General features: G+C 35.7%; 1 protein-coding gene across 1 annotated transcript; it reads right to left on the reverse strand.

Moving 5' to 3' along the window:
- Positions 1 to 12,772: 12,772 nt before the first annotated feature.
- Positions 12,773 to 14,458, reverse strand: LOC133838886 (gustatory receptor for bitter taste 93a). The gene is given in 3 exon segments (XM_062270135.1): positions 12,773 to 13,060; positions 13,116 to 13,922; positions 13,924 to 14,458. Coding segments are annotated over 3 exon segments (1,290 nt in total). The 5' UTR covers positions 14,206 to 14,458; the 3' UTR covers positions 12,773 to 12,859.
- Positions 14,459 to 16,713: the final 2,255 nt, after the last annotated feature.

Below are 16,713 nucleotides of genomic sequence, written 5' to 3' on the forward strand. Positions count from 1 at the left end.
CACAAAAGCACACGGCTCATGTTGAAGTTGTGCTTCAAGTGCAGGTAGCCTAGCTCTTTCTAACTCTTCACGAGTTTGCCTAGTACTCGGTATCTGGGCAAATGTACAGCTACTTGAACTGACAGCAGCAACATCAGCAGCAACAGCAACAGCAACATCAGCAGCACCAAGAATATTCCGATAAAACAAACGGATGATGAAAATATCATCATTACCAGCTGAAAGCCGTAAGTCAATCAAGATTATATATGTACGATAGCCAGTAGCTGTTGGCTGTGAGCTGTGAGCTGGTAGCCAATCGTCCAGTAGCCGGTAGCAGTCCAGGGAATCCATGATGAGAGCAAACACTTTCCTTGTTGAAGCTGCAAGCCTTTAGGCGAACAACATCCGATGATAACTCATTAGCCCACAACGTCAAACGGAAGACACCTCGAGTTCTTCTTATGTTATACATATAGAATGTTCTCTGCTCTTTCATTTTGCACACGCAGTTCTCTATTGTTCAAATTACTGGAATGTAATTTCAGCTCAAAAACTTTATAATCCAGCACTTTACACTAAATTAGTCGTCATAAAATCTTCACCCATTGTAATATGGTTCTTACTATATATGTATTTGCTAATGTGTGCGGGTAACATTAATCATTACATCGTATAATGTGTTAATTGTCTAGAATAAATTAGGAGAATACAAATTCGATGTTTTATAAAGACTTGTGGTTTACTCATTATGTATTTAATGGCTCAATATTCTTCGAAGTAGTCAGAAATCTGAAAAATATAAAAGATCTCTATTGTACAGAAATAAATTTGGAATTTAATATGTTGATTTAAATTTATATTCCAAACTAATAAAGAAAATGATTGAAATAAAATATAATTTCAGTTATAGAATATTTTTAATATTTAATTATTGAACGTATTTATTGAATGGTGTATTATTTTATCGTAAATGTTATGTAAAACACAATTCATGTTAATGTAAATTAATATAAAAAGATTTGTTTATATTTATGTTGAAATTCCTAAATGCATTTTAATCTAAATGTTAGCTTTTTAAATTTTATTAATTTAAAATATAATAACAAAAGATTTGTTTAAAGCAATACTTCTTATAAAAACAATTAAGCAATATAGTAAATAAAATGCTTACATATATATTGATTATGTATCGGAAAATATTAATATAATAAGTTTATTGTACTTTTTAAAATATAAGACATATCTCGTTTTTCTCAACAAAAAAAAATGTATAAAAATTGCATTTTAGCAATATTTTAAATGGTTTTGACGACACAATTTATTGAACAGTGTTTGATGAGTTTTTTATTAGACAGTTTCAACTGGACTTGAAATAATTTAATTTGCGGTAGAGATAGAGAGAGACGGAGAGAGAGAGTGAGCTCTAATGACTTGCCGATCAATTGATCAAATGCTCGTTGAATTAATGCTCATTTCTCTTTGCGATTTGTTTCGTCTAAATTGCTGAAATTCGAATTGGATCCAAAGCAAATATATGTATTTCATTTATTGAATATGTTTGTTGTTAAGTGGTTCGGTTGCAAACACATTCGCATGCTAAACAACAGTACAACGATATTTTTTTGCGTTTTTTTGCTATTTGCGGTTTGTGGAACTAATTAAAAACAACTTTGATTAAATGCAAATGTGGATTTTGCCTTCTCTAGGCTGGCGACCTTCTAAGGTGTTTCTGCAAATGTAAATTGTGTATACGAGTGTATGTGTGTGTGTTGAAGTGAATGTTCGTGTGTGTGTGTGCTTGTTTGCCTATGTATGTGTGTTTGTTCATAAGCATTTATATGCACAAGCATTGAACGTTTTGTCGTCTCGCATGCAACTGCTAAAGTTGAAACCTCAAACTCAAAGTCAAAGAATTGGCACGAGCTGCGCACACGTCGCCTGTTGCTGCTGTCGACGTTGTTGTTGTTGTTGTTGTTGCTCCATGGACATGGTTGGGGACTCTTGGGGTCTTGGACTGGAGGCTGTTGCAACGTACAGTTCTGGCGCGGCATTTTATGGCTGCACATATGGCGAATGCGATTGCGAATGCGAAATGCGAATGCTCTCGACTCGCTTCGGGCGAACTTGTTTTGTGGGTTGCATGGGCGCGCGCGCGCGTAGGCGCTGCAACATCAGCAACAGCAACATCAGCAGCAACAACAGCAACAACAACAACAACAACAACATTGGCAGCAGCCGCGCGTGTGCGAAGTGCCAACATCTGGAGCTGAAGCTGAAGCTGGACCAGTTTGAAGTCAGCGTCAGCGATTGCACAGTAGCCAGTAGTGGGCCAGGTACACACATACACATACAGGCAAGCATTAATAAACACACAGATACATACACACACACACAGGCAGACACATCGACAAACACTCGTACATATGTCTCGACATACGTTTGAACCTGGGCGCAAGATAATCGATGTATACTAATTATTTGCTTTGCCTGCAACTGTTTGTCATGCTGCCTCTTGAGTCTCCAACTCCAACTCCCAGTCCAACTCCAACTGCAGCTCCATCTGCATCTGTGTCTGCTGTTGCTGCTGCTTGTGGCGGGTACAGCAAAAACCAAAAGCCCAACAGTAGCCAGCTCTCCCTGCCAGAGTCTGGGGACTGGGACTGAGCCTCAGCCTGAGTGCTGGCTAAAATAATGACCATCGACAGCCAGCAGGTTGGGGGCTTTTTGCGACTGTTCTTGGCTGCTGTGGCTGCTGTCTTGGGCAAGGTTACGGTTGCAGCAGCCACAGCACACAGCCACAGCACACAACACACAGCACGGTAGTCAAGTTTAGACACCTTAAGTACACAGGAAAGCGTCATTTATGCGCTCGTTCCAAAAAAGAAACGACAAGCACTAGGCGTGGTACAGACTCTGACTCTACATATAGAGAAGCTGCAACTGCAACTGCAACATCGGCAGCCTGAAGGCTGCTGCACTCCACTATTAATTACATGTGGTGGGGGCCCCCCACTTTATAGTAGATGCCCCTAAATTACATATGGACACTTTGCGCAAAAAAAATATTTGTATCTTTTGCCGAGATTGAGATTCAGGCCACAAGGTCAGCGCATCTAGATTCTAGAGGAATTAAAGTAGCAGCTGCGCCACAAAACTAAATCGCTCCCCTTTTTGGGATCGATTTCAATCAACACCCCAAGACAGCATACGAAAGCACAGTCAAAGCTTCGTCGTCGTCGTCGTTGCTGCTCGCTGCTCTGGGCGACAACAACAAACAAGTTTGCGTTTTCAAACAACAAAAAAAGGTACAGTCACAAAGATTAACAACAGCAACAGCAACAACAGCAGCAGCAGCAAGAGCAAGATGAAGCGAGTGATCAAGAGCGGGAGAGAGTGGGGAGCAGGGGAGCAGCAGCGACGCATCGTTGACGTCAAGCTTTTGAGGCCTGGCAGCGTTATACGATGTTCGCTTGAGCCAGCTTTTTTTTTTTGTGTGTTTTGTGTTTTTGATTTGCCTGAGACGTGTGGCAAGCTTCAAGTTTGGAACAGGTTTTGATTTTGGATTTTGGAGCTGTGTGTTGTGCAAAAAGTTCAACAACTGTGCTGCTGCTCTCTGTCACTGCGACTGCGATTGCGACGGCGACAGAGATGGAGACGGAGACGGCGACGCTGACAGCGACAGCGACTGTTGCTCTGACTTCGAGGCGGCTGCCTGCAGATGGCTGGTTGTTGATCTCGTGCTGCGGCCAACAACAAGACAAGTAGCCAAACAGACAGCGACAAACGAGCGAGCGTTGCGTAAATTATAAGCAACGCACACACACTTACTTACACACATACACACTTGCAAACATACAAACATAAAGATAAAACAAAAGCAACAACAAATTGATATTATTTTTCTTTACGATCGCCGTTGTCGTTGACGTCGACATCGACTGCGACGCTGTGCCCAATTGGCTCTTCCTCTCCCACGCCACAGCGATTGCTCTCTCTCGAACTATTGCGCTCTCGCTCTCAGTCTAGCCGATTCGACCTCGCTCATTTTTGCTTACGCTCTTTCTATTGCTGGTCGTGTGTGCTTAGACATACATATGTGTGTGTGTGTGTGTGTTTTTTGTGGATTCCATTTGCCATAAAGTGCGTTAATTTGTTGTGGAAAGTGGGTCAGAACCAATTTCGGTTCATCGAACACACAAAAATAACAAAGTGTCTGCGCTGAGTATGCGTGCCAGAGACGCTACCCCTTCCCCTTACCCTTACCCCTCTGCGCTTTCCGATTAGGAGCCAAACAGCTGCGCAGTGGCAGCGGCCTTAGGCAGCAGCAGCAAAAACAACACAAAACAACCTTCCCAAAAAAAAAACAAAAATGACGCATTGATTTGGGGTCGCGTACCTTTTGAATGCGCTGCGAATTGTGTGCGCGGCATGCGCATGATTCATGCCACTGCAACAAAGTGTGGCAAATAAGATACTATAACATACACACCAAAAGCTAAGTAAGCACATTCTTTTGTTGATTTTAATCAAAATGGGCAACTTTTATCTATTTTTTAAACCAAAATAAATAATCTTTGACATTTTATCGATTTATTAACGTAAAGAATTTATACAATGTGTTGAATGCCACTGTCTATATTAGGCAACTTTTTATAATATTTGATTTGTTGTGGTTTTTTGATAGCATTTTTGTTTATGTTTACAATCTTTCAAGAGATAATAACTAAATTGTGTACGGGAGGATTAAGCCGTTTATCTATTTTGGTTTTGTAACAAAAAGTTTGTTAATTACTATTTCGAAATTTAGTTATAATTTGACCATTTTTAATATATGAATTTCGAGTAAATTAATATTACGATCACCCACATGCTTTTTTTCTTCAATCTTCAATAACTATTGTATTTTTTTCTTAAGTTTAAAGATCATTTTAGGCCAATTATCTAATTTTACAATATTTATAAAGAAAAGTTTATTTTCCAATTTATTTTTGTTACGTTGTAAGACATTTTTAAATTGTTCTGTAATTTAATTGTAATCTATCAATTATTATTACATTTGTAATACCTTGATACCTTGTTTCTGTAAAATCATTAATGGATAGTTTGTTTTATTTTTTTTTTTTAATTTGTAAAACATTTTAAGCCGATTATAATTGTTTTCTTTACTACAAATGTTGTTTGGTGTTGTATTTATTTTTATGTTGACAAGCCTGTTCTGTAATTTTATTGTACCAAGTATAAAATTATTATATCATTTTTGCAATCTTATGGAGAACTTGTTTGTGTAGTTCGAGTACCGAATCGAGTTATTTTTATTTTTTTTGCTGCCTTTGCCAGCTGTGAATTTGTATTAAACTAATGTTTTGCGGTGTTTACAGTTGAAGTCGTTATTTCGACCTATTTCTTATGTAGGCCATCGAAGATTCGTTAAAGACCGGAACGCTTGCATGGCCACTTGTTGACGCCTTGTGTATTTAGGCCAAAACGAGTATTGGCATTTGCTGTGTTGTGTTGCCCCGTTGCTGGCCATAAGTAGATGGAGAGAAGAGGTTCTCATTTTCAATAAGCTTAGTAAATGTTTTGTTTTTTTTTTTTGTACTCTGTTTTTTTGCGTGTTTTGTTTTGTTTTGTTTACCCACTTGATTTACTATGCATTTTGCACATAACATCGACTTCTTCGTCTTATACGCTTATTTGTTATTATTTTTATAAGAATTTGTATAGCCTGCTCTCTAAATTGAGCTCAGACCATATTCGGGCACGCTTGTTTATCGAGCACTTCCCTTGGCTCGGCACTGAAGTCACGTTCCAAGATACGGGTCTTGTACTTGTTGTATGAGATGACAAATAATGTTGTTTGTTTGTGTCACGTTTACGAGCACACGCTCCCACTTTCAGCGTTTCAGTTCCAGTTTCGAGTCAAACACAGCAGCCACCACCAACAACAACAACAACAGCAACAACATCAGCACTTGCTACAGCACGATTCTGTTTTCTATTTTGTTTCTGGCCATTCGTAAGTGAAAGTATCCTCTAATAAATAGACGTCATACAACGCGTCGACGCTCCGCAGCCGATGATGCTGCTATTTATTATTGTTTATTATTTCGCCAATCGTCACTGATCTACAAATTGCAAAAAACGATCAAAACAAATATCATCTTTATTCTTTTATTTGGCGGAGACTTTTTGATGCGAAGAAATGGGGAAAAAGTTTAGGGCTATGAATGATCATTGGAATCTATCTCTTAAACTACTAAATCTCAGTTTATCGAATTCATTATTATTGTTAGGGCTTTTGCCAATCGTCACTGATCTACAAATTGCAAAAAAACGAACAAAACAAATATCATCTTTATTCTACTTTTATTTGACGGAGTTTTTTGATGCGAAGAAATGGAGTAAAACTTTATGGCTATGGATGACCAATCGTCTCTTTTAAACTACTATAAATGGAGTAAAAGTTTAGGGCTATGAATGATCATTGAATCTATCTCTTAAACTACTATAAATCTCAGTTTATCAACTTCATTATTATTGTTTATTCTTTCGCCAATCGTCACTGATCTACAAATTGCAAAAAGAACAAAATAAATTATTCCTTTATTTGATGAAATGAAAAGTTTTGGACTATGAATGATCATTGAATCTATTATAAATCTCAGTTTATCAACTTCATTATTATTGTTGATACTTTCGCCAATCGAAACTGATCTACAAATTGCAAAAAAACAAAACCAATATTATCTTTATTCTCTTATTTGCTGATAATTTTTAGCGATTTTTGTATGCAAAAGAGAAAAAGTTTTTGTCAATCGTCATTCAATCTATCATTCTTCAATCTTAATCTAAGACATTTCTCAATTTTGTTTTTTAGTTCGCCAATCGATACTGATCTACAAATTGCAAAAAAAAGAACAAAACAAATAACAAATTTTACGATTCTTTTATTTACAAGTCATTAGCGAGAGTTTATTTCTGCAAAGAATTAGACCAAAAGTTTATGGTTTAAATCTCATTTTATGCTTATATTTTTTTATTGCCAATTGACACAAATATTTATAAAAGAAAAGATTAATAATACAAATAACATATGGATGCAAACTTTTATTTTATTGATAATTCTTGGCGATTATTTTTAGTGTTTATCCATCTTTATCCATTTCAGCTTAACAGATTTATTATTATTGTTGACTATTTTGCCAATTGATAAAGATCTAAAAAACGTTAGAAGAACAATAGAATTGTGATATTTATTCGTTTATGCTGGTGGAATGTCTTTAGCTAGACTTGATTGTTGATAGACATTAATGATTATAGCTATCGTTGCTCATTAAATCCGTTTTTTTAGGCATCTAAACATCAGTTTAACACATTTATTATTTGTGTTTATTATTTCAACAATTAGCACAATTTTTTAAAATGCTGACAATACAAAATAGCTATTATATTTGATTCTCTATGTGATTGATGATAGATAGAATAGTTGTTGGCTATTGTTGCTTGTGAAATGTATCTTTTAGTCAACTTCATCTCAGCTTAACAAGTTTATTATTATTGTTTAACACCAATTACTGATTTTTTTAATGCTTGAAGTACCATACAAATCCCGTATTTATTTTTTTACATCATTTATAACTTGTTGGTGATAGATAATGCAGTTTGTGGCAATCTCACAGCTTACTAGAAATATTAGTATTATTATTTTTATATTATTATGCTAATCTGGGATGACTAATCTTCAAAATGCAATGAAATCAAATAGTACTTTATCATCATGTATGGATATTTCTTTAACAAGACTTTATTGACAACAAGGCGATAAAGAAAGAATTGAATAAAAAAGAATTGAAAGACCCCTCTAAATAAAACACATAAAAATCCATCTAAAAATACATCATCTAAGTCTCAGCTTACTAATTGCTGAGGTGTAGAATTAAACTCTTGTTTTACAATCTTAAAGTGTTTTTTTTTTTTTTGTTTCTGGGAACAATTAATTAGTTAATTAAACGCCTAATGCGCTGTGCTATCAATGGGAGGCTGAAGTAAATGTGAGAACCGCTTCACTCAATTCTTTTCTTTACATTTCTTTTATTTTCTTAGCATTTCTTTTCTTTTCTTTTCTTGTATTTTATTTCTTTTAAGGAGCGTTGCGGCTTGGCTTGGAGAATAAAGGTCAAAGCGCTCGTTGCTTTTGTGTTGTGATAAGCAAGTGAGTGTGTGTGGGGAATGTGTATTTAATTAGTTCTGAATATGCCGCTAGTTCCACACTTGCTTCTTACGCAAACTTCTGCCCGTACTTTGTGTGTGTGAAGTACACTCACTCAGTACAGTGGCAACCGCAGTAACCACAGCAATGCACAACAACACACATATATGGGAGCTGAGCCCTTTTTATGGGGGGCCTCTGTTGGCGTGTGCGGCATCTTTCAACTGCAGCGGCGCCGGCATGCGGACAACAATGCTACAAGTACGCTTTTGAAGCTGTTCCGTCATATGTACTTGCCCCCAACCCCACCCTTTTTCCCATACCCATTCCCTTTGCAGGGTGTGCCAAGAATTTTCAAATTCATCAGCCGGTGGGGAACTTGGTTAATTAAGTAGATTGCAAATACTTGAAATGGCCAGAACGCGGCAGGAAATCGAAGCAGACTAAATGCCTCAGCTTGGCACTGAGAATGGCCGGAAATATGCATGGCTTGATCAGCCAACATCAACAGCAGTAACAACAACAGCAGCAGCAGCATTTGGCCAACAGCTCCAAATGTGCAAAATGAAAAAAAAACCAAAACCAAACAGAAATTTGAATGCGCCGTGTCAGGAAAAGAATTGGGAGCTACTAACTTGGCCATCATCAGCATAGCTCAACTCGGGGCAACAAAGTGTGTGCAGCCGACCAAAAACAAAAATTAATTCTGTTGCAACGTTGCTGAGTTTTGTCTTTTTTGCTTTGTTGAATACTCTTTCAGAGGGTAGTTTACCTTGATAATGTAATGTGAAAATTCGAGTGAAAATTGCCTTGTATTCATTTGAGTTAATTATGAAACTCGCACTTTCTTTGTCATTAAAGTTGAGTTTACAAAAATCAAATACATAATGACTCACTTAATTATAATTTCAACAAATCACATAGAATTTATGAGTAATATTTATTGAGTTATTTATTTGATTAGAGTTTATAACATACTTGTTTCGTATCTTATGAGTTTTAAAGTACTTTCAACATATTGATAACAAATTGATTTGGGTTGCTTTTAATATAAAGCACTTTAAAGAATAAATTTACACATATTAAATTCTTGTTTTTGTAAACTGAGAATTGGTAAACAAAAAATATGATTATTGTCAAATTAATTAGGAGTCAATTGAATTCAGTTCTTATCATATCTTATGAATAATAATAATATAAATGAATAATAATAATATAAATTATGTCTGCTTAAATTCTTATAGTTATTTAACTTTAAATATTAATTGTATCATATTTTATGAGTGCTTTAATATTTTAATATGATTGTAATATAAATGGTTTTTTATTGTTACTTTTAATTAGAATTATCTTGAATGGTTTAAAGAATAAATTAACACATATTATAAGTTAGTTTGCAAAAGCTTGATATCTAAAGATAAAATTTCAAAGGAAAATAATGTTTCAGGCAAATAATTTTTTATTGTTATTGATCCAAAAATATAAAAAATATATTATTGATAAATTAACTAAATGTCAAATTCATCAAAATTGATATTCTTCAAAAGAAATAATGTTTGAGTAAATTTCATAGTAATTTATGATATTTTCTTTTCATAAGCATAAAGTTATAGAAAATTATATGTTTACATAAGAATGTAGAAGTTACAATTAAAATTTTTATTTTACTTTTAGTTATAGAAGAACAAAGATCAGATTTTGGTATTTTAATTTAATTTTTTGATTTCTTTTATAATTATTCTATCAAGATGTATTTATTATGCAACTACAATTACTATTTTGTATTTTTGTATTTAATTTTAACGACTTTTTAAATATTATAAAGTGAATATATGTTCAAAAGCAAAAGATCAGATTTTAGTACATATTTAAATTAAAAATTTTGATTTGCTTTGTGATTATTCTATCAAAGTGTATTTAATATGCGCCTCACATTCGAGATATCACAATTTGCGAGTTTTATTTTGGTTTAGTGCTTTTTTTTTGCCGTTTTGTTTGCTTTTGTTCGGTGCACGGGTATTTTGCCAAGCGGATCACACACTGACTACAGAATAAAGTCAGCCAGACAGACAGAAAGACAGACAGAGAGTGAGAGAGAGACATCGAGATAGGCGGACAGACAGACAGACAGACAGCCAGACAGCTCGGGGGTCAGCAACGGTGCTGAGTTCAGGTTCAGCTGACGACACCGCCGACTAACCTCGACGTTGAACATATGTACGACACATATAGTAAGTATACCTGCACTCTCGACTGGATATACGTAACGTATATACGATATATTGTTGGTGTGTACCTTATAAATGCGGTTGTTGGAGTTGGGCAAGTACGGGAATAATAGGCGTGACATGCGCGTTACGCTCGGCTGGCGCCCAAAAATAATCAAAGACAAAGACGCTTTTGTAGATGATGATGTTGATAATATGAGAGGGGTGAGAAGTGCGGGCGGAGTGGGCGGAGCAGGAACTGACAGTCGGACAGTCAGACAGGCAGACAGACAGACGAAGCTATGATAATTACAACCGTGTTAGCTCCGAATTCGGCTTGTTATTCTCAGCTGCCTAACGAGCTCCAACTTCTCAGCACCACCCATCGCAACCGAATTGTATCAGTCCAGCCAAGTTCCAAGTATAATGGGGCACAATATAATGAACGATAATATGGGCACCGTGAATTTAAAAACCCAAACTTCAAAATACAATTTCAGTGAAAGAAGTCGAAGAAATTTTTGTGGTGGAGATTTACACAAATGATTGCGTAGGCTGAGAAAGCAATTCTTCCATCCTGTTAGTCATACCCCATAAAATTATACCCAGCTTATCTATAGGAAGATACATACATAATGTAGTACTATGTGTGTTCCTCTAATGGCTGCGCAGTCAGTTCAAATGCTTTTCATTTCCTTTGTTAATTGGTTTGCTTCAAACATGTGGAGCACTGACCTTTTAAATCATTTCAAGAAATCGTATTTAAATCTATTTTTATTGACCCATTGGCCTGAATTGAAATGCATAGCAAAGTTGCAGCAACAGAAACAACTTTAATCTTAATGTTACAATCGCTTGCAACTATCATTAAAATGCCGCAGCCTTAACCCAATTTAATAGAATAAATATTTATAGGCTTTGAGACGAACACATAGCACGCAAATTCTTGTAGAGCAACAGCTGTTTTTTTATTTGCTTGAGCTAATATAATAATAATAAAAGTAAAACTGTCAGTTTATTATCTTTAACGCGAGTAAAGAACACATTATATTATAGTAGTAGCATTTAAATAATAATATAATGAGCTCATTGCTCTATAGATGCTTACTTTGGCTTTGAGATAATTTTTGTATTTGTCATGCAATTAAAAGTTACTGCAACTACTTCTAGTTTCTTGCCTACGGTTCAGTTAGCCCTCAAATTGAATTGAGTCAAGATAGTGAATTTATCTTTATTGTTGCAACGAAATGCACCCAAAGAATTTATTATGAATATATTAACGTGAAGTAAAAAGGTTTCAAAGAATAATATTACAAGAACATTGCTTTGTAAATACTTTGTATTATTTGATTTTTTTTGTATTTTTGAATTTGTAATGCTATTCAACATTTTCAGTTCTTACTGTCAAATGGTGTTCAACATTCCTCAAGCACACGAAAGCCATCGCTTAAGCTGATTTGCATCAAGGTAAACAGTTAGATTAGAATATAAATCACATATTCAAATTACAACTGCAAGATTTGTTACGTTACTGCAAGGCATTTATTATGAATATATTAACATAATTAAAAAGCAGATTTATATTTAGATTCTTTTCAGAATTTGTCATGCTACTAACCATCAAAGATACTTTAAATATCTTTAGTTTCTTGCTGTCAATTGGAGTTGAGTCAAGGTGAACAAAAAGCTTATACGATAAATAACATTTTAAGAGTACAAATGTGAGTTTATTATCTGTACTGTTTTTGTACATGTTAACATTAATTAAAAAACATTTAAAGAATTATATAATATATGTACATATAATTTCTCAGATTTATATTTAAGATACTTTCTGAATTCTTGCTGTCAAATCTAATTGAGTTAAGGTGAGCAGAAAGATTAGAATATGAAAAGAGTATTATGAGTTCAACTGTGACTTTATTACTTATACTGTTGTTTAAAAAATGTAAGTAATGTATTTATGATGAGTATATAACCACGAATTAAAATCTGTTTACACTTAAAGATGCTTTCTAAATTTTTTATACAACTACATAACACAAATACTGCATAAATTTTTAGTTTCTTGTTATCAAATCCAATTGAGTCAAGGTGAGCAGAAAGATTAGAATATGAAAAAGAATATTAAAAGTACAACTGTGAGTTTATTATTTGTACTGTTGTTTAGAAATTTAAGTAATGTATTTATTATGGGTATTTAAACATGAATTAAAATGCGTTTACTCTTTAAGATATTGTCTGTATTTACTGCAACAATTTTAGTTTCATGCTGTCAAATCGAATTGAGTTAATGTGAAAGCTTAGAATATGAAAAGAATTTCATCTGTACAGATGTTCACATTAACATGAAGAAAGAACAATTTAACGAATAAAAAAAGACACTTATCTTATACGACTTTGAGATATGTACTTCATGGATTTGTCAAGCATTCGCAAATCACATCTGCAAATCTCATCTTTAGTTTCTCGCTGACAAATTGCGTTTGGCAATTTCCTCAACCACATCAAAGCCACCGGTGAAACCGAATTGAATCAAGATGAACAGGTACGTAATGATAGCCGACAGAATGGTTGGAATAAATTCGTTGTTCAACTGCAAAATGCCCATCACTTTGATCTCCAATTGTTGCGTCTGCAGTTGACTGAGAAACATGTCCACCTATGGCTGACACTTTTAGATACTTTACATACTTTTAGATACATTTTGAACTTACGCTATTGTCCCAACGCTGATCGATGTCGGTGCAGACAATATCGAGTGGCATCATCTGTGGCAATTGTGACTTTTTGATCGTATAGTCGGCACACATGATCAACAGCACAATGTTGCCCAGCTTGATGGCAACCATGATCAGCGGCACCAGATCCGTTGCCTCGTGGGCATCATCCAAATAGTTCCAGATGTATTCGTAGAGCATTAGCAGCAACACAATGAAATTGTAATAGATGTAGAAGAAGATTTGAAATTGGAAAATGCTGCGAAAACTGAGCGTCACTTGATACAGTTCACTGTAGATGCTGCCACATGCCTCCAGTTCATCGGCACGATCGCACAGCAAACACATGCGTCTATAATGACTGTAGCGTTGAGGAAGCGACTTCGTCGTTTGCGTCTCATCATCCATGAGATCAATGGAACGCATGCCCAGCAGCATTGCGCCAATGTGAGCGCCCATCTGCTCATAGAAGACGCCAGAGACGAGAAAGCCCAGAAAGCAGGCGTCGAGCATAAAGAGCGTGCCCATCCACATGTAAATGCCAATGATGCCGGTGAGAATGTGTCCCACATCGCCATGCAGAATGTGCCGCATCGGCAACAGCTGTGGCAACTCATAGAGGCAGCCACCGATTGTCAACAGCAACTTCAACGCATAGAACACACTGAACTTGAGCGGAAACAACTCCGGCGATTGAGTCAACGCACAGATGCGGCCATAGAGTGCGATATAGCGATTCAAGATGACAATGAAACGCGATTCGGCGCACACCTGAACAATAAAGGAGCCAACGGCAAAAAAGGATCACCGAGGCCGATTGCAACATGGCAAACACATCCGCATAGCTCTCGGTTTTGTGCGCTCGGATAAACACATCGGGTATGATGGTCCAATAGATGTTGACGAGAATGCTGCGCCAAATGATGGTCAACAATCGGTTGCATTGCTGACGTGGCGCCTTCAGCTCAATGCGATCGCGTTCCACATCGAGGCGACATGAGAGCAGTGACAACCAGCGGGCGGCACGATAGAGACCAATGAGCAGGCGACGCGACCAGATATCCTTGCCACTAGCTGTGGCATTCATGGCCAGGCATTGACTGAGCTAGTCGGACAGCTAGCCAGCTAGTCAGATACCGCTGAGGGGGGAAGGCAGACAGTTGCTGTCGTTGTTGTTGATTTTATTAATTGAATGTGTGTGTAGATATCGGGCCAATTGCGTTTCACGCTTCGCTGAGTGCCTCGCTGACTGATTAGCCGGAGCTGAAGATGGAACTGGAACTCAAACTCATACTCGGACTCGGACTCGAACTGTGGGGAACACAGTCTGGTGTCCATCGCGATATGGCTCGTCTGTTGATGGACAGCCCAACACAGCACTCCCCTTTCCCCTTCCCCTTCCTCCTGGTCGGGCGGCACATTGGAACAGATGTTGCTCAAAACTGGGCGTAAATTGATATTTCGTTGGCTATTTCTGGTGTGAACTGTATCTGGAAACGGCAAATTTCCGAGTATCGTAACTTGAAACTATTGCGTGCAAGTGTCTCTCTCTCTCTCTCATAAAACCTTTTATTTTTTAATGTTATAAAAAACAAATTATAGTACAGCATGTAAAGCCATTTGTAAATTATAGATTGCCAGCAACTTTGTTGTGCTTGTTGTTGAATAATTAAGTGCATTAACGGGTTATTTATTGCCTGCCAGTTGTCATTGCTGCGATTTTAATTGAACTTAATAAGACAGAGAGTTATATAACAGCATGTGAGATATTTAATTTGCTCAAGGAAGTTATTCGCATGATTCCAATAGGCAATTATATAAGAACAGAATTTTCATTTATTTTATTTTGAAAGGAAAATTTATTTTATTGCTACTTCATTTATTACAGAATTTTCATTTATTTTATTTCGATTTAAGTGTAAGGAAAATTTATTTTAATGCTGCTTCATTTATTACATATTTCGCTGTAATAAAGTTATGTTCTTAATACCAATATTGATTATTGGAATTATATTATTTTCTATTCAATTTATTTTATTTATTTATAAACTTACTGATTTTGTATTTGATTTATGTTCATATGTAATATTTTTGTTGAATATATTTTGATCAAGCAATTATATACCACTTAAATTCCATTTAATTTATTTTCATACTAAATGTTTATTACATCCTCAAATTACTTAGAGTTTCATACTGATTATTAAATATTAAAATAATTAAATGTTTTAAGATTTGTGGAATTGTTATTTGTTATATTTCGATATTCAATATATACATCTAATGCTAAATAAATGAATGTGTCATGAAATAAAAAATTACTACAAAAGTATATCAATTTATTTTATGTTAATATTGCGTAAATAGCTTAGACCCAATATTATTTGATATTATATTTGTATATGAAATTTCAATAATAAAAAAATTTATAGAAAATTTATTTATTTTTATTTTGTAGTAAATATTAATATTATTTATTCTTACTATATATTTGATGAAGTTGTCCTTAATATTATAGTATATAAAATCATTTTAACATTTATTCTGCTTCTTTTACAAAATAGACTTTTTATTTTGTCTATCTATCTCAGCAATAAAATGCTAATCTTATTGTGAAACGTGACAAATATATTTTACTTTGTTTCTCGCGCATTTATTTGAAATAGTCCTTAAACTTTAGTCAGCAATCACATTCACTTTTTATACACGAATTTTATTAATTTATATTTTTTATACATATTCATTATTCACTTAAAGAATCAGTTTCAACATTCGTGAATGCCTTCGAAGATTTTATTTCATTTCACTAATAAAAATGTTAGCAAACACATTTTATTTAAAAGCCTCAACTTTCAGATCACATAATAGTTTCAATGTGCGTAATTATACGCTATGCGTCAATGCGAAATTTCATTACATTTTCAATTCACTTGCGAGCAATTATAATAGAGTTGATTGTAGTTGTTGTGGAAGTTATTGAAAGGAAGAGAAGGAGGAGGTTGCGACTCACTCCCACCAAGAGGTTGCAAGTTGCCAAACACGTTTGCTGGACATTAGAATGTGTTCGAGGTGGTTCAATGAACCGAAAGCCACACAACAGCATATATCCAGCTGGAGGAGGAAGTGTTGTGGGCCCCAAAGACTGGCAATAGAAAAACAAAGTCAATAGCCTTTTGAGTTGTAGCTGTAGGAAAAGCAACAACCTCGACTATAACAACAACAACAACAACAACAACAGCAATCAGCAACAGGTCTAGGCTGGCTGTTTGTTGCTCCTGGCATGATCATTGCCTCTGACAACGACTGTGTGGCAGGCATAAGGCAGCAGGCAGCAGGCGTGCAACAAGCCTGCCCCATAACTGGTTTGGCTGGCGAGTCTGTCCACGACAATGACGATGATGGCAACGTAAAGCAAAGCAAAGCAAAGCAAAGCCAAAAAGCCAAGTTGCTTGGCCTAGCCTAGGCCGAAGCCATAGATAGATAGATGATAGTAAGGCTGAGCACAAGAGAGTACAGCATCCTGGCAACGGCAACGTTTGCAACGTTTGCAGCTCGCAACGTGCAAAACTTGCAACCAGTTTACGTACAGTTCGAC

Source organism: Drosophila sulfurigaster, chromosome 2R (assembly GCF_023558435.1).
Source record: "Drosophila sulfurigaster albostrigata strain 15112-1811.04 chromosome 2R, ASM2355843v2, whole genome shotgun sequence".
Lineage (NCBI taxonomy): Eukaryota > Metazoa > Arthropoda > Insecta > Diptera > Drosophilidae > Drosophila > Drosophila sulfurigaster.